Here is a 22,791-nt window from a genome sequence, read left to right as displayed (position 1 = left end):
TGCACAATCACATATAAGGTGTGACTATAAATCAGAGAGATTAATTTCACAAGGTATATAGGAAAGCCAATTTATGAAATGAAAAATAATAAAGTACAAGGTAAATGCATCAGGACAACACAACTTGTGGCAAAGGGGAAAAATGAATGATTCGACTGGGACTACTCCCAATGTCTGTAACATGGAAATAATGATTCCTGACATTACATAGCATTTTTACAGTTTACAAAGCCCTTTGTGTGCATGATCTTATCTGATCTTTTTAGTCTTTTTTTTGGTCATCACATACAGTTCCAAATGACTCATTCCCCATCTTTCCCATAACACCTTCCTCATTTAATCTTTGCACCTTTGAAATAGGTAAGATCTATACTATCCCTATTTTACAGATGAAGAAACTGAGGTTCAGTAAGTTTTCAGTGATTTATATAAGATCACAAGATAGAGACTTGAGAAATCCCATTTTTATTTCACTGTTCTCTCAGGCAGCAAAGTATAGAGAGAGAGCTATATGGATTGAATCCACTGCAGGGGGAGAGGGTGGGGGAAGAAGTCAGTTAAAGAGATGTAATATGTAAGCCAAATCTCTGGACTGGAAACTTTAGAACGACTTTGTACTCTGATAGATGAACTACCATTTTATGCTGACCGGAACAAGATCTACATACTATTTCCCAGCCACCTCTACAGTATGTCAGCTGCACTCGGGATATTGTACCCACCTTTTCCCCACAGGAACTTTTGATTCTATACTTGGAACCCCTCTGGGCTCTGACAAATGTGAGCCTTTATCTTACTTTCCCTAAAACCAGACCTTTTCAATACTTTACCATGCCACCGGCCATTCCCCCCACCCCTTTCCTATTCCTCATATTTGTAGCCCAGTGCTTAATAAATGCCTCATCTGGTTATCTATCGATCTCTATCTGATTCTGTTTCTCTCTACATATGGATGTATACATGTATCTATCTATTATTACTGATACATTGAAAATGTCAATAGACTTAGAGAAATGCTTTTAGCATGTTGAGTAGATGCCATTGGGAGAATTTATGAAGGACATGGATAAGGGTTATACAGGATAACAAGATATATACAGGATAACAAGATGCTATTAGCATCAATGGAAAGAATACCCATATCCACTGAAGGATTAAAGTAAGGACCAAAACTGTAAAGGGGGGCAAAGGGTTGGGAGGGGGAGAAGATATTCAAAGAAAAAGTTTAATGTAATGCCCAAAGGGACAGAAAAATAAACCCTTCTTTACTGTTTTAAGGGAAGGTTCATGTTCAAAATTAGGGCACAGTTTACAGACCATTAGGATTTAATTTTCTATAGCCATGTGTTTGCACTGGCTGTTCCCCATGCTTAGAATGCATTATCTCCCTGCCTCCACTTTTACAATCCCTCATTTCCTTCAAGACCTGATAGAAGCACTTTCTCCATGAAACCTTTTCTGGTCCTTGTAGTTCAAAGTGCCTTCTCTCTCAAAATTACTTTGCCTTTAATTTTGTATAAATTCTGCATACACATTTATATACATGTTGTCTCCAAGACTTACTTTCCTTTTCTCTCTGTATTTCCTCAAGCATATAGAAATTTAATAAATACTTATTGCTTTTCTACTAATATTCTATTGGTTTTAGTCTTGGAGACGAAAGAGTCCCATGGGATCTTCAAAGATATGTAATGAGAGAAGTACACTCTGCCAGGTCCTACTACACTGAATATTTTTTGCATATAAGTCCAGGGGTAGACTGTATATTTATTAGTCAATCTAAGTTCTAAAAAGAAATTTATTTTTTTTTTGAAGGGGATATGAATGGGATAGGGGACCAGGACTACATATGAAGACTATCTACTAAGACCATTCAGTGAGCAATGCATTATATGGTAAATGTGCTTAACTACTGCACATTTTACTACTCTACTACATAAAAACCTTAACTACTGTATAATGTAAACAACTGAAATACTACATTCCTTAGTACTAATTTCCTAATTCAGCTAGCAAAAATAGTAATAATGATAACTAGCATTTATACAGTACTTTAAATATTTTATCAATCTATTCTGTAGTAGTAGTAGTAGTAGTAGTAGAAATAATAGACAACATTTATATAGCATTTTAGGATTTGCAAAATGTTTTACATATAATGCCATATTAATATTTTATCAACTTGTTCTGAGTAAGTAGTGTCAATAGTCAAAATAATAAGATAGCCTTTATATAGCACCTTAAAGTTTGCAAAATCCTTTACATAGAGTACCACCTTAATAATTTAATCACTCTTCTGAAGTAACAATAACAATAGAAGACAACATTTATGTAGAATTTAGGGTTGGCAAAATGTTTAACATATAATAGCACATTAATATTTTATCAATTTGTTCTGAATAATAATAAAAAAAATATAACAGCCTTTATATAACACCTTAAGGTTTGCAAAATGCTTTAGATATAGTATCATCTTAATAATTGATGAACATTCTGAAGCAGTAGTAATAGTAAAGTTTGTAAAATGCTTTACATTAAGTTATTTCATCCTTACAATACCAGGAAGTATGTGCTATTATTATATCCGTTTTATAAATGAGAAAACTGTGATTTGCCCAAAGTCACATAGCTAGTAAATATTTGAAGCTAATTTGAATTTGTCTTCCTGAATCCAAGTTCAGCAATCTCTCCACCATACCAAGTAGATGAATGCCATACTACTATGCCAGGACTGTGCTGTGAAGAAACTTTCAATCATTTTCCTAAAGTGGGCTCATGCTAAAAAACAGACAAACAAACTTTATTAGATTCAAATTTAAACTCATTCCAATAACCCCACTTTTCAGGCAACAAGCTACAGCTCAAGGCAACAAGTATTTATTAAGCTTTTCTTTGTGCCAGATGTTATACTAAGCTGTAGTTGATAAAGAGAAACCAAAATAGACAAGCAAGCAGCTATGTACAAACAAGATGTATACAGGGCAAATTGGAGGTAATCTTTGAGAAGTGTGAGTGTGTGTGTTATTGTTGTTGTTTGTTTGCAGGAAGGGGTCCAGGGAGAACACTAGAATAAAGCCTGTTCCAACATAGGATTTGTCCTGGGCATTGAAAGAAGCCAGGGCAGCCAGGAGGTAGAGGTGAGGAAGGAGAACATCTTTTTACCAATAATCTTTACCAAACCTCCAAGTAGTTCTAAACTCCTCCCCTCATCCACCTCTTGTGGTTCCCACCCCATTCTGAAAAAGGAAGTCCACAGAAATCTAGAAGTGCTACAGAATAATTAAAATCGACATGGGCTCATACCTTTCTTGGCTGAGAAACCTGGCGAGAACATCACTGGCTTTCAGTTCTTCAGTGAGCTGTATTGCCATGGAAACTTTCGAAAGATGGGGCGCTTGTACTCGAATCACTCCCTGAGGAACATCAGCCTGCAAAGCAATCATGACATTGGAACAAAGCAGAGAGCAGCTGGAACGTGTAACTTTGTGCAATGCATTATATGGTAAGTGTGCTTAACTACTGCACATTTTACTACTCTACTACATAAAAACCTTAACTACTGTATAATGTAATTTAGCAAATTACATCAGAACCTCAAATATCCTTTTAATGGCGATAGGGGAACTTTATAATATGCATACAGTAATGCTTAATTATTTTTAAAGATGTAAAGAATGACAGCAATAACCATTACTGCCATATTAAGTGCTGATTTCTGAGTACTATCTGCTAGTGCATCCTTTTCCTGGCAATTTATGAAATTGATTCAGAAAGAAGTTTCTCTATATGTGAGAGCTGTATTTTTGAATGTTGCTCATCCTAAATTTCTCTAACTTCCAGGATATATATAATCTTTGCATTTGAAAGTCTGAAAAATGAAACATACTCCCTTTGTTTAGCTACAATATTAGGTTCATTCTCAGCTCATTGGGTTACCCTTTTAGACCACAAACAAAGAATGCTTTGAATGAACCATTATTACCCCCTTCCTGATGAATGAACAGGTTATTTTACTTATCTCTACAAACATCAATACATGATTCTAAGAGCTGAAACAAAACATAAAAATGTATTTTGAGACACCTGAAAATATAATGCATAATTCATTTTTAAAGGAGTTTCTGAAATAAGAATGTAATGTATATTAGAAATGTTTCATAGACCAGGCCCATATAGGAAAAGCACAAAACCCATCCGTATTAGTGTTTGACTAGTTAATCAATTCAACCAGAATTTATTAAGCACTTACTTTTTGTGTCAGCTGCTAGCATAGATCTTTGAAGGCTGTGCCCATAGAGCACAAGCACTGATAAATCTTACCAAGCTGGAATAAAAGGCATTTTGTAAAGGACCTGACAGTGAATTATAGTGTCTGTCCCAAAAGTCTTGGTGCAGCTTTCAAGTTGCACCAAGACTTTTGGGACACCCTGTATATCTTGTCATCTGAAGAAGGAATAAGTCAAAGAGGATCATAATCAAAAGATCAGCAACTAGGATATGATTTTTTTTTCCCAGTAAGAGGAAGGAACAACAGCAACTCATGGATACTGTCTATTAAAATGCAGAGGGGGTATGATCATCATTGGTGAAGGGACCACTAATAACCAATTTTAAAAAATAAAATAAAACATCAGATTCCACTGTGTTCTATAAATGATGAGCACATAGCTTTCGCTGGAGGAGGAGGAAAATTTCTATTAATTTAACTTTATACCATTTTTAATTACAACTGTAATTGAAGACAACTGTACATACCCTTTGACTAAAAATGCCTCTACTAAGCAAAGAAAGAGGAGAAAGCACCATATTTATTTTTTCAAATAATATCATCAATAAGAAAGATCTTGATGATACAAGGCACTTCCTATACCAAAGCAAACCAGCACAAAAAAATCCAACTATAAGTATTTGTTGATAACATATTAGACATTTTCTATGGTCTGATCTATTTGGAATGCATGTGCCATAATGGATACAAAGGTAGCACTAGAGTCTGAAAGACCTAGATTTAAATCCTGGGCAAGTAATTTAGCCTCTCAGCACCCCAGGCAATTCTTTATTACAAAAATATTTATAGCAGGACATTTTTATAGTTGTGAAGAACTAGGGGGAAAAGGTAGTGTCTATCAATTGGGAAATAACTGTACAAACTGTCCTATATATGGCATATTATGTGTTATCAGATCCAACAAATATTAGGAATTTAAAGAAACTAAGACTTATACAAACTGAAGGAGAGTTGAACAGAACCAGAAAAACAATTGATACAATGGCGACAATAACACAAAGGAAAATTACACTGAAATACTTCAAATATCAAATCAAATGATCAAATGTGTTGATCAATACAGTGACCAGTCACAACTCTAGACGTCCATGAATGAAGCCTTTCTGCCTTTCAACAGGAAGGTAGATTAGAGCTACTGAATAACACATAAGATTTTTCAGACATGACCAATGTGTTAATTTGTTCTTGATAAGATTATTTGTTATAAGGCTGGGCTCGATAATTTTATAAGCAAGGAATAAATCTGCAGTAGTTATTATTAATTGTAAGACATTTTGATTTATAGCAGGCTTTTTTTTTTTTTTTTTTTTTTTTTTGGCTAAGGCAATTGGGGTTAAGTGTTAAGTGCCTGAGATCATATGTGAACTCAAGTCCTCCTGACTTCAGAGTTGATGCTCTACCCTCTGTGTCCCCTCGCTGCCCCATAGCAGGTTTTTTATATTAGCAAAGAACTGAAAACTAAAGAGACATTTACCAATTGAGAAATGGTTGAACAAATTGTGGTATATGAATGTGATGAAACAGTATTGTGCTATAAGAAATGATGAGTGGAATGGGTTCAGAAAAACCTAGGAAGAATTATATGAACTGATGTATAGTGATGTGAGCAGAATTAGGAGAACATTATACACAGTACCAGCAGTATTGTTAATATGATCAAATGTGAAAAACTTAGCAACACCTGATCAATACAATGATCTAAGACAATTCTAAAGGTAGGACAAAAAACAACAACTATCTACCACCAGAAAACTGATGAATTCTGAGTAACTGAAGCATATCTTTTTCACTTTATGTTTATTGCTTCTTTTTCATTACAATTTGGCTAATATGGAAATGTTTTATCTGACTTCCTGTGTACAAAGAGTAACGATGAATGAAGAGGAAGTAGAGGGGAGGAGAGAATTTAGAACCAAAAATAAAAATAAAGTAAAATAAAAATAAAGACTGTGTATGGTTTCAACAGTAAAAAGAAAAATTAAGTTCAGAAAAACAATGGTTATATAAATGAAACTATAGAAAAAGTGGGGTAAAAGCAAATTTAGAAGAATTTTAGCATATTATAAAAAGTATACATTCACTTTACAAGCATTTATTACACATAGTACTATTTTAAAAAAATAACAAGCTTTAATTACAGGAATATGTCAATTTTATTAGAACCTGAAGGCCTCCTCAAATTCTATCATCAGTCATAATACCCAGGCACTTTGTGGCTAAGTTTGGGGAATTATGAGTTGATTTTTTTTTTTTAGGATAGGAAAGGAAATATCCCAATTTGAAGCTGCCTGATGACATGAGTCCCTTTCATATTACTATTGTTGCCCTATAACATAATGCTGCTAACTTGAGGATGAAGCATCCTTTCACAACAGAAAATGAGAGAAATGAGAATTGTGTCTCTTAAAAGTGAGAGTTAGGTGCTATTTTTATAGAATGTGTTTTCTATTTATGGGCACATTTTCAGTATATTGGTATAAGATGTTGCTCTAAATTTGATTTCTGCCAAACTGCTTTCCTATCTTCCCATCATTTTTTTATCAAACAGGATTTTTTTTTAACCAAGTAATCTACTTTATCAGGTTTTCTGAACTCTGGGTTTGGGGTGCAAATGCTTCTGATTCTTGTTCTTCTGAGGAGTCTGTCTTACTGATTGATTTTCTATTTTTAGTAGCAAATAGTTTTAAAAATTATTGATTTATGTATAAGCTGAGTGTGGAATGCGATCCTCCTTTCATTCCTATTTTATCTCAGTATTTCCCTTGAGTTTCTAGAGCTTTTGTTTCTCCAAATTAATTTTATTATTTTATATAGCTCTATAAAGTAGCCTCTTGGTAGTTTGACTGGTTTAGCACTGAATATTAAAGATCACACCATTAAAGAAAAAAAACAGATCAGATATCTTTTATAGTTCTGGCTAAATAAAGAATTTACAAACAAAAGAAGGAGATAAAGGAAATAATAAAAAAAAATAAATTGAAATTTTAAAAGATTCTGTACAAATAAATTCAATCCAACTAAAAATTTTAAGAGACTAATTGGGGAAAATAAATCTTCGCATCAAGCATCTCTGGCAAGGGTCTGGTGTCCAAGGTCCATAGGGGTATATAACACAAATTAGGGGTATAGAACATAAATATATAAGACCAAAAGCCTTTTTCCCAGGGGAGAAGTGATAAAAGTATATGATTTTCCAAAGCAGAATTTCAAACTATTAAAAGTCATATGAAATATTAATCCAAATCACAAATAAGAAAACTATAATTGAAAGCAATTACAAAATTTCACAGAAAATGAGGACAATATGAGAAATACTGTGTGTTATAAAGATTGTAGGAAGAAAGCCTCATTAATATACTGTATAAATTGGTCTAAAAAAGCAATTGGAATTATAGAAAGTGTCAAAAATGAATATATTTTTTGACCTAGAAATCTCAATACTAGGCATAAACCTCATGGAAATTAAAAACAAAAAGTTCCAATAGATGACAAAATGTTTATAATTATGTTTGTAATGGTGTAGAGATAGAAATAATATAAATGCTGACCAATCAGGAAATAGATAAATAAACTGTGATTCATGAATTAATAGAAATGTTACTATCTTGTAAGAAACAATCTAAATGAAGAACAAAGCATGAGAAAACTTATATGAACTGATGCAAAAACTAGGAAAAGAATATAAACAATGACTACAACAATGAAACTTGAAACAATTTAAAAAAACTGAATGCTATTATACTGTAATGACTAACCTTGGCCCTAAAGAGAAAATTATGAGAATGTACTTCAATTCTTCTTTGAAGAGATGAGGAACTGATTGATGTGTGGTTAATATTGCTGAAATGCCCCCTATTCCCTATTCTTTTTTTTTTTTAAGCAAATCTCTGAAGAACCAGTGTGACATAGTAGATAGAAATCCAATCTTAGAGGCAGGAAGATTTGAATTTAAGTCCAGCCTCTGATACATACTGGTTGTGTGTCCTTATAGAAATAACTTTATTTTTCAATATTCTCAGTCAGTGATGTCAAGCTCAAAAAGAGCCATCAAACTATACATAACATCTGTGGGTGCATTTTGATTTAGAAAACCACATTATCTATATTTTAGTGGATTTTTATTAGCTTTGCCAAGTATTTTAAACTCTTCTGGATCAGCTTTGGGAGTGTCACAGACATAAATTGCCCATACGTTTGACACCTCTGCTCTAAGCAAAGAGTCTAGCCCCTAAGTGCAGAGAAAGAATTCATCTACAGATATCTGTAGAAGAAAATTCCTCATGCAGAGCTCCTCAACCAATGAAACTACAGGTCTAGTCCTCATTTCTTTTTATTTTTATTATATAGATTTTTCTGAGAGAAGAATAAAGATAGCAATAAAAAAAAATTTTAAATAATGAAAATTGGTTTTCCTTCATGCAGTCTTGCTTAAAATCAGTTCTATTAGTCAAAGTTTTAATCAATTTTCTATCCAAGAAAGGAGTCTTAGATAATAAAGGGAGGAAGAGAGAACATGTGGAAAAAGTGAGATTTTCTTTCCTGTTTGGCAAAGATGATCACATCAGACTAATTGATTTCTACTAATCCAATAAATAGCTGAATAATAGACAAATATATGTTAATGTTTGTGGGAATGCAGTTAATTTCTTACAGAGAAATTTCAAGATAAACATGGAACAAAAGAAACAAAATGATGTGAAAATAATGTATGCTTGTGATAGTTTTTCCAAGTAGCAAAAGGTCTTTCATTGCTCATAATAAGAGTATTTATTGTGGACACACATCTCAATCCAGATTAATATAAGGTATTCCAAAAGAAGCTTGAAGAGTTTAAAATATCTTTGAATGATATTTTAGAATACCCTATATTTCTGTTTTCCCACTATTTGTTTCCTCTTTATGCCAGCCAAACTGAGATAGGTTATTGTTGTGGAAAGAATATTGGCTGAAGCATGACAAATATGGAAATGTTTAGAATTACACGTTTAACCTATATTGGATTGCTTGCTTTCTTTGGGAGGGGTTGGGGGGGGAGGAGGAAGAAAAAATTTGGAGCATAAAGTTTTGCAAAGGTGAATGTTGAAAACTATGTATACTTTTGGAAAAATTAAAAGCTATTTAAAAAAGAAGAAAAAGAATATTGGCTTGAGAAGCAGGTGACTTAGCTTGCTTCTAGGATTGGTTTTATCGTTGTCAATCTAATTTTCTGAGACTCAATTCTGCATCTATAACATTGGGGGAAAGTAGACTAAATAATATAAAGATTTTCCAGGTCTAAAATTTCCAGTTTTTAACTTCATTGGCTCCAGAGCAACTTCTCTGCCACTTCTGAGGCTTTATTCATAAAGTTCCCTAACCTCATCTCAGACTATTGTAATTCTCCTTCAAGATTCAACACAATTCAAATGTCATTCCATCATTCTCTGATTCCTTCTAACCGAAGTAATCATTCTCTCCTCTAACTCTCATGCTATTTTCTTTGTTCTCTCTTTTTTTTTTTTTTTTTTTTTTTTTTGTCACTCACAATAGTCTACCTTGAATTACAGCTGTTTGCAAATGTTTCTTATCTTCCCTATTAAATTGTGAGTTCCTTAAAGGTAGGGACCATATCTTACTAATATTCCCTTTCCCCATAGTCCCTAGTACATTATTTCAAATAGAATTTGTGTTCAATTACTATTTTTGAATATATCTCTCTGGGGGAAAAAAAAAATCTACTATCTACTAATTAAGATAGTTAAGAAAGAAAAACTTCCATGGAATAAAAACCCAACTAATCCTAACTCAAGCTTATATATCTTTTGAAAAATGTGATATATTTCTAACCAGAAGTGGAGAATGAATTGTCCATTTAATAAAACCCATCCATGCCTCTCTCCCTCATTTAATACCCCCCCCCCTTAAAAATGTGGGAAAAAAATTAAAAGATGGAAATCTCTGGGACACGATTTTTAGTCATTTCTGAAAATAGGAAACTAAAGAAAACCAGAGTTGTCATATACCTAACTCAACTGAGTCACTGTTGGACTTGGAAAGAGATACACACTGGCCTCATTCCAACACACAGTGAATTGAGAGTGCCTGGCATCCAGGAATGTGTTTTAAAATCTGTTTTTGCAATGAAACTTCATAAGTAACTTGATCTTAATTCTGCTACTCAAAGCAACCTACAAAAAAACTCCTATGGCCTTAAGTTATATCAGGGATTATATCAAAGACTATTCTTGCCACATCTGCCCACTTCTGATACTGCAGAGTTCACTAGGTACAGATTTTAAGAAGAAAATCTTGGCCACTACTAGCTCTCAAAATTTCTCTCAAGAAATCTGCTTTGCTGGCATACACAGTGGAGGGACACAGTGAATGGAAAGGGCCTAGATTTCTATAATGGCCATTTTTAAGAGGGGATGAGATCCCCTGCTTTAAAGGTTTTTCAAGCAAAAGCGAGCAAGATAACCATTTTTAAGAGACTCCCTCTTGGAGTGGATTGGACTAGATAGCTACTGAGATCTCCTAAAACTTTCAAAATTCTCTGATGATTCTCTGAACATTTTGATGAATACTGGCACGGAATTCATGAGATAGTTCCAATGGTAGTGACCTTATTGATGTGATAAAATTCTATTTTTCAAAGTCTCAGTCCTAAGAGAACTACTTATCAAGCTGTAAAGTTCTACTCCAGTCTTATATAAACAGAGTTAGGTTATCAATTGGATATCATTTGTTATAATCCATCTGCATCTCTGTTACATTACTATAGATGTGTTACCAAAGACAGAATTACGAAAATTGACCCTGCAATCTAGAAAATCCACTAAAATTCTTTTAGCTCTCTTTTAATACCAGAGAAATGCATTTCTGAATTTCTAAACTTTTTTCTGTGTTATCTGCTGGTCTTTGTGTAGTCAGTGACTTCCACAAAACTACTACAAAATTCCTATGTAATTTCTTATACTGACCTGATACATATGAAAACCACAATGGAGAAAAGTCATGATGTGGAAGGAATAAGTGTAGTATCATAGGATCATATATTTAGAGCAATGAGGGGCGTTAGAGTTAAAAATTTAAAGGAGCCTGGATCAAATCATCTACTTTCCCCTTCATTTTTCAGATGAGGAAACTGAGGCCCCAAAACATTAAATCATTTGCCCACGGTAATGTACTTAGTATATAGCAAGTGGGATTTGAACCTGAGCCTTGTTCTAAATATATTGCTCTTTCAAATGTACTATAATACCTCACACATACAGTTTCTAACATCTAGGATCTTATCCTTTGCCCCTTTCACCTTCATTAAGAATTAAACAATCATCATAAAGGATAAAGAAGATGGTACATAAAACTGTGAACTTCAATTACATGAAGTTTATTTTATAAATATATATATATATATTACATTTAATAAGTTAGCAACAAAATTGTGCTGAGTCTCATTCTTGACATTTTGTTTTGTTCTGCCATTTTTAATGCACTTTTCCTTCCTTTACTGATTATACATCAACTCTTCCTGCTCCCAAAAAAGCTCTTCATGATATAAAAAAATAAAATCATAAATAAGCAAAATGCATCATCATAAAAATGTATGTCTCATTATGTGAGCATGCTTGAAAATGTGTGTAAATGCATATGTGGGAGTGTTTAAGAGCATGAAAAAATCAAACAACTCTCATTGTAGAAATTGAAAATTAGGCTCACTTTGAATCTACTGAAAACTCATTCTCTTTGGAAAGAAATAAATTCCAAGAAGTGATTGTTAGGGATCAGGGGACTTAAAAAGCAATGATAGGATGCTATTGCTATCTATTTTTAATAGGTTTTCACAAATGATGTTTATACAAAAGGTTATAAACTACGCCCAGTGTTAGAAGCCTGCATATCTATGCTAATTCCCCTGAAACTCTAGCATCAAGTCATATAAAACCTAAACACTATTAATGTACTAATATGATTGAGCGACCAAGCTCTGAAAATACATACCATTCCTGTTCATTAAGGCAGCACTCCGGGTCTGCTCTCAACCTGTGGCACAATCATTGCTGACTCAACACATAGCATTCACTTGGTAAGCTCCCCATAGACATGCTGGATAGCTGCTGCTACTGCAACAATTCAGGCCACTACCCTTGGAAATTTTATCTGTTTTAGAGCAGAGCTTATGCAGAAAGTCACCCAGAAGAGCAGGATTCCTTGACTGACTAACCATTAAATATCAGTTAGAGTAAAGGATTTAACAGCCTTTTAAAAATTTTACAGTTAATTTCTTAAACATGTAAACAATATTGTAATGGAGAAAATGTTTTCATATGGCCCTCATGTGGTCTACATACTGATCTAAAGGGGAGCTTAAAATCTCACTTCATTTCTTATTATTCAGCTAAGTAAACTGCAATCCAAATCTTCCCTCATTAGGTGCTCGATGGGAAATGCAGTAAAACTGCCTTACTCAGATTTTTTTTTCTCTCTCTATAGGTTTGGGCTATCGTATGAATGTCATGTATTAGATATTAACTCTTAGAAGATCAAATATTAATTTCCCCACACTCTTTAAAAAAAAAAAACCTAATTTATGAGTAAATTTGAAGCCTTTCATGAACCTAATGGCTTTTTCTTCCTCAATAAGGCAACAGATGATTAGACATACTAGGGTGAAACCTGGAAATAAGTGTTTTCCAAGAACAAGGCCAGATGTAGCATGTTATTTTACAGCTATAGGAAGACATTTCAGTTGCCTAAACTAAAAGGGAGGACTACAGGGAGGGAACTGGGAGAGTGAGAAGAAATAATACTTAATTCTGAAGGATATAATTTGTTTCTTCATTATCCAAATGTCTTTAATTTTTTTTACTTTGCATTTATTATAAATAAATGCTAATAAAAATGAATTGCAGATATTTTGTCTGATTTAAGTATCATATTCTTTTATGTGCTATCAAAAAATGCCCTAACCCCAAACCCTTTAGAAGGCCTTAAAAAAGAAACAAGATTTGATGCTTGATAATATAATTGGATTTTCCATATGGGGTCCCCAAGTAACTCCTGACTCTCTTCCAGGCTTAAAGCAGATGCATGAAACAATACCTTTGACTATACTCATGGGTCAAAAAGGTTGTTAAGTGAAACCAGAGCCTGCATTTTAAATGGAGTTGTGGCTAAAGAAATTCAACCACAACTACAAACAAACCAGAGTGCACTGTCACAGTACTGCAATGCCCAGACTGCTCTGTGCCAAGCCATGGAATTATTGGCAATTGCAAGGACCCAGAAAACTCCAAGAACACATCAAGGTTCTTCCAGCCCTGCTCCCAGCAGCTAATGAGGTGACTTTGGGCAAATCAATTAAATTCACTGGCTTTCACCTATAAAATGAGGAGTTTAAGCTTCAAGATTTTACAAGTAAAATCTAATCTTAATGTTGAACAAATCCATGATTGATTATAGTGGCAGCATTTTCTTCCTACCACATTTTATTCAAAAAATCAGTTATTTTCTTATGTACTTTCTTTTATATAAACTATTGTAATTATAAAATCATAGAATGTTTGAATACAGATATCAACTAATTCTCCCATAGCCCCTTTCCATATTTAGCAGAAAAAAGTGAGGTTCAGTTTTTCCTTAGTAGTGCCCCACAAATTCCAATATGAACGCCAATATGAACTATAAAACATTTTAATGGCATATGGTTTTATTATTTCTAATAAACTGTTCCTTCCCCCAGGGCCTGCTTTAATGAATAGAGAAGATTCATTAGTATTTAGCAGCAGTCATATTTATATGCAAATAATTAATGTGCTGAATTTCTTTCAAAAGTTTGCCCTATTAAGTAGATTAAAAATGTCCCTTACTATAGTCTGGTGAGCCATTTCTTAATATCTACTTCAGAGATAAACTTCAATTCATTGTATATCTAATTAACACATTAATTCAGAAGTGTGTACAAATAAAGTACACTATATCCAAGGTAATAAACAGTGAATGATATCATTTCCTAAAGAAAATAGGAACTTTTGGGGGTCTTTTGATAAAGGGTTACTAGAAAAATTAAAACTTTTCTAGGCACTTTTTTCTAGGTATAACCTGAGGATAACAATAGAAGAGGGCTAAATTTCAAAGATGTTATGAAAGCAAATTGTTTGAAGAGTGTCTAAATGGTAAATTTAGAAGATCAAAGTTAGAAGGAAAAAAAGTTAAGATAATGGAAGGTCCTTACATTTCCACATCTACCCACAAGATGTCACTACTTAACTAAACATGGTAGCTGAAAATGATGGGGTTCTCAGTAAACAAAACAATGGAAACATTTGACTTCACGATCTTGTATTTGTGTACTAGCTCCACAAATATTATTTTATAGATATCCTTCATTATTTTCAACTCCAGTTACTTAATATACTGGAATGTTTGCTAGATAATACAGAAAAATACTAAACAGATATAAGACCCACAAATATTTGTCCTTTCAAATAAAAGTAAAAGCTTATTTGTCTTTCCAATTGAGATCTCTTAAACTAAAATTCATTCCTATATATTCAGTGTTTCATCTTTAATTGACTACAATTTGTTTGAGAGTATCATTTGCCTTAATTAAGAAAATAAATTTTTACTATTAATCTATCTTTGGTCTAGAACGTATCTTATCTCATTCTCAATTCTTTCTTCTCCTCCAGCCAAAAGGAACATAAAAATACATTTTCCATCTCAATGATTTACTTTTAAAAAGTCCTGTGAGGTTTCCAATTATAATTGGTCAATCTGTTGATATTGTGTATCCAACTAACCAAACTAATTTAAAAATTCTAAAGTTTTTATTATTTGTCACTTGCTTCTTCCCACTGTGCTATATCCTGCCCTAAAACTAGAATAATCATGCACAAAAGAAATAAAAATTAGACTATTTTGCTTGACTAAAATTCCCTCATTTACTAATAGAACAAAAGATTGATTTGTTTGGCTATAAATCCCCATTTTAAAAAGCAACTTTACTATAAAATATATGAAGAATTATTAAAATATATTTATATACATTCTGATGTTTTCTTACATCACTTGGATTTTTGTCTTGTTTTTCATACTTTTCTCGATCATAAGCCATCTTCTTGAGTAGCTTCTTCACAGCTTTGTCCTTTTTGTCTTTTTTATGGTTTTCACTATTTTGCTTCCTCACCTGGGTCACAATAAACTTGGGAATCTAAAAAGAAATAAAATAGAGATTTTTGCTTTAACCACATTTTTCATCTAAATAATTTAAATTGAATCCAAAAGTATGGTAGTATTTTTGTGATTGTTTCAGATATTCATGATATTTTATAATCAGCATTGGCAAAATTTTTAGAGAGGAAAGGCGTTACTAAAATATAGGAACAAATTTTTTAAAAACCTACTAGACTTGGAGGCAAGAGACCTGGATTGGAATCCTGCCTCAGGTATTTTATTAGTTATATGACTGAACAAGTCATTTAATGCTCTGAGACTCTGAGTATCATATTGGCATCTCCCTGACAGGGAATTTGTCTAAATGTTTTCTAAACCTTTAAGTATTATATGAAAATGAATCTTTATTTTAAATAATTAATTTTAGGATTTTTCAGACTGGCTCAACTGAATCCACAGTAAAAATAAACACTTCTATTTCCATTAGGCCTGAGAGCTTTCTGTGGTCTTTCTTCCCAAATTCAGATTAATAGAGTTTTTTTTAACTTCAAAAATCCCATACAAAACTCATTGTCAAAAAGAGAGCCAATTTTGATGAATGAAACTATAGGATTTATATTTATATGGACTTCATAATAATAGTATATTATAATAGCATATAATAAAACAAATTTACAATGTAGATAGAAAGGGTATAATAAAAATAATAGCTTAGCAGCAAAAAAAAAAAAAAAAAGAACTAATTGCTACTGAAAGGCAACTATGTAATAATAGATATGCTTTTACAACTACATTTTTCACTTTAACATAATAAGCATTTTAAAATGTTCTACATCAGGTATATTTACATAGAGAGAAGAAAAATCAAGAAATGCTCCTTAAAAGCAAGTTATTACATTTTTGCTTTTTGTATTCCCATTACCTTATACCTAGTTAAAGGAGACAATTAGATTCAAAATCAGAGAGTTCTGGGTTCACATTTCATCTCTTATACTTAGCATTTGTTAACTTAAATAAAATTTAAAATTGATTAGCCTCTTGTTCCACCCAATTCCTTATATGTGGAATGGGGACAATAAAAGCACCTACTTTTACAGCATTAAACAAGATCATAAAGTCCTTTATGAATACTAAAGCTCTAGGTAAATGTGAGATGTTGTTATTGTTGTTGTTGCTGCTAAATAAATCAATATCATTTTGTTTGTAAGAATCATCCCTTAAAAATCCAGGTAATAATCAAAACTTTTTTCAAGTTCACAAATATTTTTAATGAGTATTTTCAATATTATTTTATTATTTAAAAAAAAAAAATTCCAAATACCTATTAGAGAATGTTAAGTATCATTAGAGAATGATTTAAATAAATCAAGCTATTACTAGAATGCTTAGGACATCATAAGACTTCAGTTAATTTCAGATTATCAGTCTGATCAAGGCTTCCAAATTCAAATGGAACTATGATCTTAGAAGTGTGAATACTCCTTGAAGCACTAAAGAATGTAATTTCTCCATGTCTGTTCATCCAAAGTGACTCTCGTTCATATTCTCCCATGAGTTCATTATGGCAGTCCACCTCAGTTCTTGGGGGGTAGAGAGGGGTTACATCAATTTCTCCTGATTTCACAGGTATACCAGAGGAACATATGGACAATGTACTTATTATTGCTTGCTTTTATCATGTGACTAATCCATCTTCTTTTTCATCATATACTGTTCTTAATATCCTTTTTATTTGAGGTCTTCTTTGGTACATGCAATAGCCTGATCACACCTACCACATCCATTTCCACTGCTCTTTATATAATATTCATTTTGCAGTCTTTGGAGACTGCAATATCTGGTAGAATATATTTTATTAAAAAGATAGACTCTGATCTCTGAGAAAGTGAGTATTGGGAAAAAAGAAGTGTCATTAAAGAAAATTTAAAATTTCCCAAAAGCATTCCAGCCCACTCTCTTCCTTCTATTTAATTCTGGAGTCAACTCATTATCCATTTATAACTTCTATCCAAGGTGTATATGCTGATGGATGAGTTCTATATGTTGTCTATCTTAATGCATGCCATAAAGTACCAGACAGAAAGGAAATGAAAAAAGAAAAAAAAGACCATTGATGTCATGTAATAAAGGAGAAATGTATTATGTTTAAATATTTCTTGAAGAAATATTTTCCAGAAAAATAGTTCTGAATTATTTGACCTGAATTCCTACAGGACAAAAACCTTATAGACTCTAGAAGACAGAAGATAGAGAAAAACCATTGTCAACAAGTTGTTGAAATTGTGATTAGACTTACAAAATATTTGAGCTGGAAAGAATATTTATAGAGTAACCAAACTTACTTTCCTCAAGTTCACAAAACTAGTTTTCACAAAATTTGGATTATGTTTCAGGACTTCTGATCATTGGTTAATGTTCATTCCCTTTCATCATAGAAAGGACTTGGTGTTGGATAGCATCAAATGAAGATGATATTGTTTCATTGTGGATACAGGAACAAATACTTTCTTGGAGATTTCTTGAAGAAGAGGGGTAAGGATCTTTTCTGCATCTTATCTATCTTATCTTTTAAAAAGCTGCCTAGAAAGTGGATTGTAGGTCAGCTTTTTTACTATATCACTTGGCACTATGTCACAGTGCTAAAAGCTACTTCTGGAATAAAGAGACCAACAGTTTAGACCTCAATTTACTCATTTATAAAATGAGATGATGATAATTAATAATAATAGTTAATTTTACATAGTGCTTTAATGTTTACAAAGCATTTTAACAAATATGATCTCATTTGATCTTCACAACCTTATGAAGTAGGGTTCCAATCTCCATTTTAGAGGAGGAAACTGAGGCAGACAAAAGTTAAATGTCTTACCCAGGGTCATAAAGTTAGTAAGTAACTGGATTCAAACTCAGATCTTCTTGATTCTAGGTCCTGTACACTATCCACTATACTACCAAACTGCTTCAAGGTCATACAAATAGTAAGTAATAGATCTGAATTTGAACCCATTTCCTCAGACTTAATAACTAAAAGATCTTCCACTTTACCAAACTAAGATGTTTAGACTATGTGGCCTCTATGGCCCCATCTATATCCAGGATCCACAATCCTGTGGTTATTAAAATGTTTTCCAGAGTTAAGACATGAAATGTCTTGGGGATTTTTCAATATAGAAATACCCATATGATTGTTCTTATTTTTGAGTTCCTAACACTTAACATCATTGTTATATGTGGAGCTACAAATCTCACATTTCTGTATTTTAAAAACAATTTTTTAAAATTAAGAATAAAAATACTGGTTTGGCTATGTGTAATAATATGTAAAGAACTTTACAAAGTATACTCACCGTCCAAAGCAGTTTCTGGTATTTAATTAAGAAATGCATTATGCTAGCTGTACCAGCAGCCATCATAAATTCGCCTTGTTCATTGGGCTTGTTGCTCAATCCCGGGCACATAAAGAGATTGGGGGCCATAATCATGGCTACATTCTTCATGGTCATTTTATTTTTTTCTCTGTTGTCTATTACTCTTTCAAGGAATTCAAGCAGGGCCTGAAATAGAAATAAAATTCTTAAATGTCTTACACATGAAGATAAAGAATGGGAACACAACAGCAAGAGAGTCTTGAGGATTTGTTATAATTTTAAAAATACGTTTCATGAAACAAAAGTTGCTAGATAATAGACCCCAGAGGAAAGAGACTTTGATTTTTCTCTATTCCCAGAACTTACACAAAGAAGACACTTAATGTTTGTTAACTGATTGATTCCAACATCATTATGATATTCTCCATTACATTTATATTTGCTTTTCTAACCTCTGTTCTTTCCCCTTAAATAGTTTTTATTTTTACAGAACCACCAAGGTGGTGATGTTGAGATCTGTTTTAAGTAGCCATGCTAATTCTTATATTCTTACTCCCTTTTCCTTCTCTCATCCCTGATCTGAGTCAATAAGATCATAGGATTTACAAAAGGAAAGAACTTTTGCTATCATCTTATATAATCCTGCTACTAAATGTCAGAATCATGACTAAAATTCATTCTGCTGACTAACCCCAATACCCATAAAGTCCCCAGTGGGTCCCTGTCCAGATATTAATCTTAGTGAATAAGAAATTAGAAGCTTTAGTGGCGATTGATTTTGAAGGAGTAGGGAAAAGGGAAGAAAAAGAAGACAAAAGCTTACATTTATAATGTTTGGAGATCTGGTGCCAATCTCACCCCCTATCTTTCATAGAAATATTTTTTAAAAACCCTATAAATCATACATACTATCAATCAAAAAATGTTAAATAGTCCTACTCAGAGATGAGGTCATAAATTAAGAACCTTTCCATTATTTTCTCAATATAGTTAATTTTAAGAAAAGATGATAAGAATCACTTCTTCATATTTAACTCTACCGCCTTTCTCTAGAATGTCAGACCAACCATGACAAACTTTATTTTTACATCCCACAAAAAAACTACTTAATATAAATATACTTAGGACAAAGTGATTTATACCAAATCATGATAGATTATTAAGCATTCTATAAGACTATTTTTAAAAAGGTCACAAATTATACATTCTTTATTTCTAACAGTGGGATAGATGAAAACCTGTAATTAATTTCTGGGCAAGTTTAATTATGGTACAAATATAATGAATGAAACTCAAATTGTCCCCAAAATGATTCATTGCAAATGTTTTGAAAAATATTTTCGTATGCTCTGAAAAGAACTGACAAGGCTAATTGTTTCTTCATTATCATAAAATAACAAATTAATAAGCAAATTTAATATTAATATGTATGTATGTATTCCTTGCTAATTTAAACCAGCTCATTCCTTTGAAACCTACTACATAATATACCTACAACACAAATTTATTTTTTCACTCATGTGGGAACTTCCTCCTTCAATAGACATTACAACTCACTGATGTCTTAGTACATAGTCAAAAAGACCTGGATTAAAATTCTACCCTAGACACCAACTGTGTGATCCCAGTCAAGTCATTGAATCTCTGTTCACCTTAGTTTCCATATCTGGAAAATGAGGATAATAATAACACTTACCTCTTGGGCTGGTTGTGAACATCAAATAAGATAATAATTGAAAAGCATGTAACATGGTGCCAAGTAAATAGCAAACTCCATAAAAATGATGTTGTCATTTAGTCCATTATTTGTGTCTAACTCTTCATGAGGCCATTTGGGGTTCTCTTGGCAAGAATACTGGAGTGATTTGCTATTTCCTTCTCTAGTTCATCATACAGATGAGGAAACTGAGGTGAACGGGTTAAGTGACTTACCCAGATTCACACAACTAGTGAAGTCAAATTTGGACTCAGGACCTCCTGACTCTAGAGCCAGAGGTCTATCCACTGTGCCATCTAGCTATCCTACATAAATACCACCTTTTATTATTGTTGTTGCTGTTGCTGATGATGATGATGTCTTCTCAAATGCAGCAAAAAGAAAAAATAACTCCAGGTGCCTAACCCTCTAATAATAAGATTCACTGAAGCTTGTTAGTTTGGAGTTTTGACAATAAACATAAAGTCTATAGCTGGATCTGTATTCAAGATCTTTCCACCTTTTGTAGAACATGAGAAAACTTGTGTCCAAGTAACATCATAGGTTTCTAAAATTTGGGTAACATTTATGTCAGAATGACTTATTAGAGGATTTCTGTAGAGGTGATACTGAATATACACAATAATATTTGGGCATCTCATCAATAAGATGATAATTATAAGCTCAGCAACAGTAAATGCTTAACAGCACTTCTTCAAGCACAGTTCCTTTTTTTTTTTTTTTTTTTTTTGGTCTTTGTAAATTGTGTAATTTTGTTGTTGTTGTTGTTATCAGTTGTAACCTGCCTGAAAGAAATTATCTTGGCTGGCTTATTTTGCTTCCTTCCAAGCTGGGGAATTTTTGCAAAATGAAATAAGTACTCTGATGTTCTGTAACAAAATATTTTTTTAAGTTAAAAAAATCTATTTTAGGAACACAAGTTTTCCTCATTGAATTTTCTTTTACTACTAATCTGCCAAATACCTAAGAAGAAAAGCTCATCTTCCCAAATCTGTAGATGCTGAAAGGACAAAATGGCTTATTCTACAAGTATACAGAAAATAATAAATATAACTCCTATTCTGACAATTCTTATTTTAAAATCTTATCTGCTAAAAATGTCACTGCTAATGGATTGACCCAGTATCCAACAGATATGTTTAAAGTGAATGAAAAAACACCAAAAAATAAAACTGTTTCTTCCTCTTCTCTACTTCCCATATAACAATTGAGAGAAGAATGCTAGTCCTCAAAAATAAAGTGGTATCACTGCATGAAATTTTTCAACCATATATCTATTCTTGCCCAGTTTCATGGGCCCTTTAGTACTTTCTTGTCTAAATAATAATGATAAGCATGCAATGAATTTACTGAGTCATAACTTTTATTGTGATAGTTCAATCTGACAAATTTAACCACCTATGACAAAACATGCTTTGGTATTAGGTGATGGAGAATATCAAGGAAAAAAAGTCCCCACTCTCAAGGAGCTTATATTGTATCAGATACAAAATGTACATAATAAAAATAATTTCACTAATATCAGAAAAGTTCTGATAAGTGTGGGGATCAGGAAGGCATAATGCAGAAGGTAGCACTTGAGTTGTCCTTTAAAGGAAGCCAGAGATGCTATGATATGGCAGTAAGAAGAGAGTGCATTCTAGACATGAGATTTTTTAAAAATTATTCATCTAGATTCATTTTAAATGGGTATTGTTTAAAAAGCAAACAAATCACTTCAGATACACAAAAATTTGTAACCTCTACATTCAAAAGGATGTACCACCACATTTAAAGACATTCCAATAATGATACCATTACTCAAAATATTTCCAAAGCTTCTTAGTTGGAGTTAAATTTATCACCTCCTCATAGGCTCACTGGCTGATCACAAAATAAATCACAATCACAAATAAAGGGCTGGAAGAGACCTTGAAGACAATTTTGCAGATAATAGACATGCCCAGGGTCACGTGGCTAGTAAATGTCTGGAGTGGGATTTAAATTCAAGTGTTCCTGATTCCAAATGATGTTGCCTCTAATGAGATTATTTCAAACAAAGGTACTCAGTGTGGGTGTAATGGAAAGAGCCCAGGATTTGTAAATAAAAATCTGACTTCTAATAATGATCTTGAGAAGCTCAAATGATTTTTTAATCATTTAACATCTCTGAATTTGTGCCTTCTGCCACACATTTATTGTGAGACTGAAAAATCATCATGTATTTAAGGCAGGTCACATAAAATGCAAGAAGTTTTTCTGTTAAAACAAAATAAAGTATGAGT

General features: G+C 32.7%; 1 protein-coding gene across 1 annotated transcript in view; it reads right to left on the bottom strand.

Annotated features, from left to right (window-relative positions):
- The window catches only part of ARHGAP18 (Rho GTPase activating protein 18), a 165,433-nt gene that overhangs the window by 6,287 nt on the left and 136,355 nt on the right, over positions 1 to 22,791 (bottom strand). Inside the window, exons 11-13 of the mRNA XM_003769434.4 lie at positions 18,790 to 18,996; positions 15,333 to 15,479; positions 3,304 to 3,428 (exon numbers count right to left, since the gene is read on the bottom strand). Coding sequence (XP_003769482.1) covers positions 3,304 to 3,428; positions 15,333 to 15,479; positions 18,790 to 18,996 — 479 coding nt within the window. The remainder of the gene's footprint in view (positions 1 to 3,303; positions 3,429 to 15,332; positions 15,480 to 18,789; positions 18,997 to 22,791) is intronic.

The sequence above is a fragment of the Sarcophilus harrisii genome, chromosome 4 (assembly GCF_902635505.1).
Source record: "Sarcophilus harrisii chromosome 4, mSarHar1.11, whole genome shotgun sequence".
Taxonomy (NCBI): Eukaryota; Metazoa; Chordata; class Mammalia; order Dasyuromorphia; family Dasyuridae; genus Sarcophilus; species Sarcophilus harrisii.
Note: the sequence above shows the minus strand (reverse complement) of the source record. Positions and strands in the feature narration are given on the sequence as shown.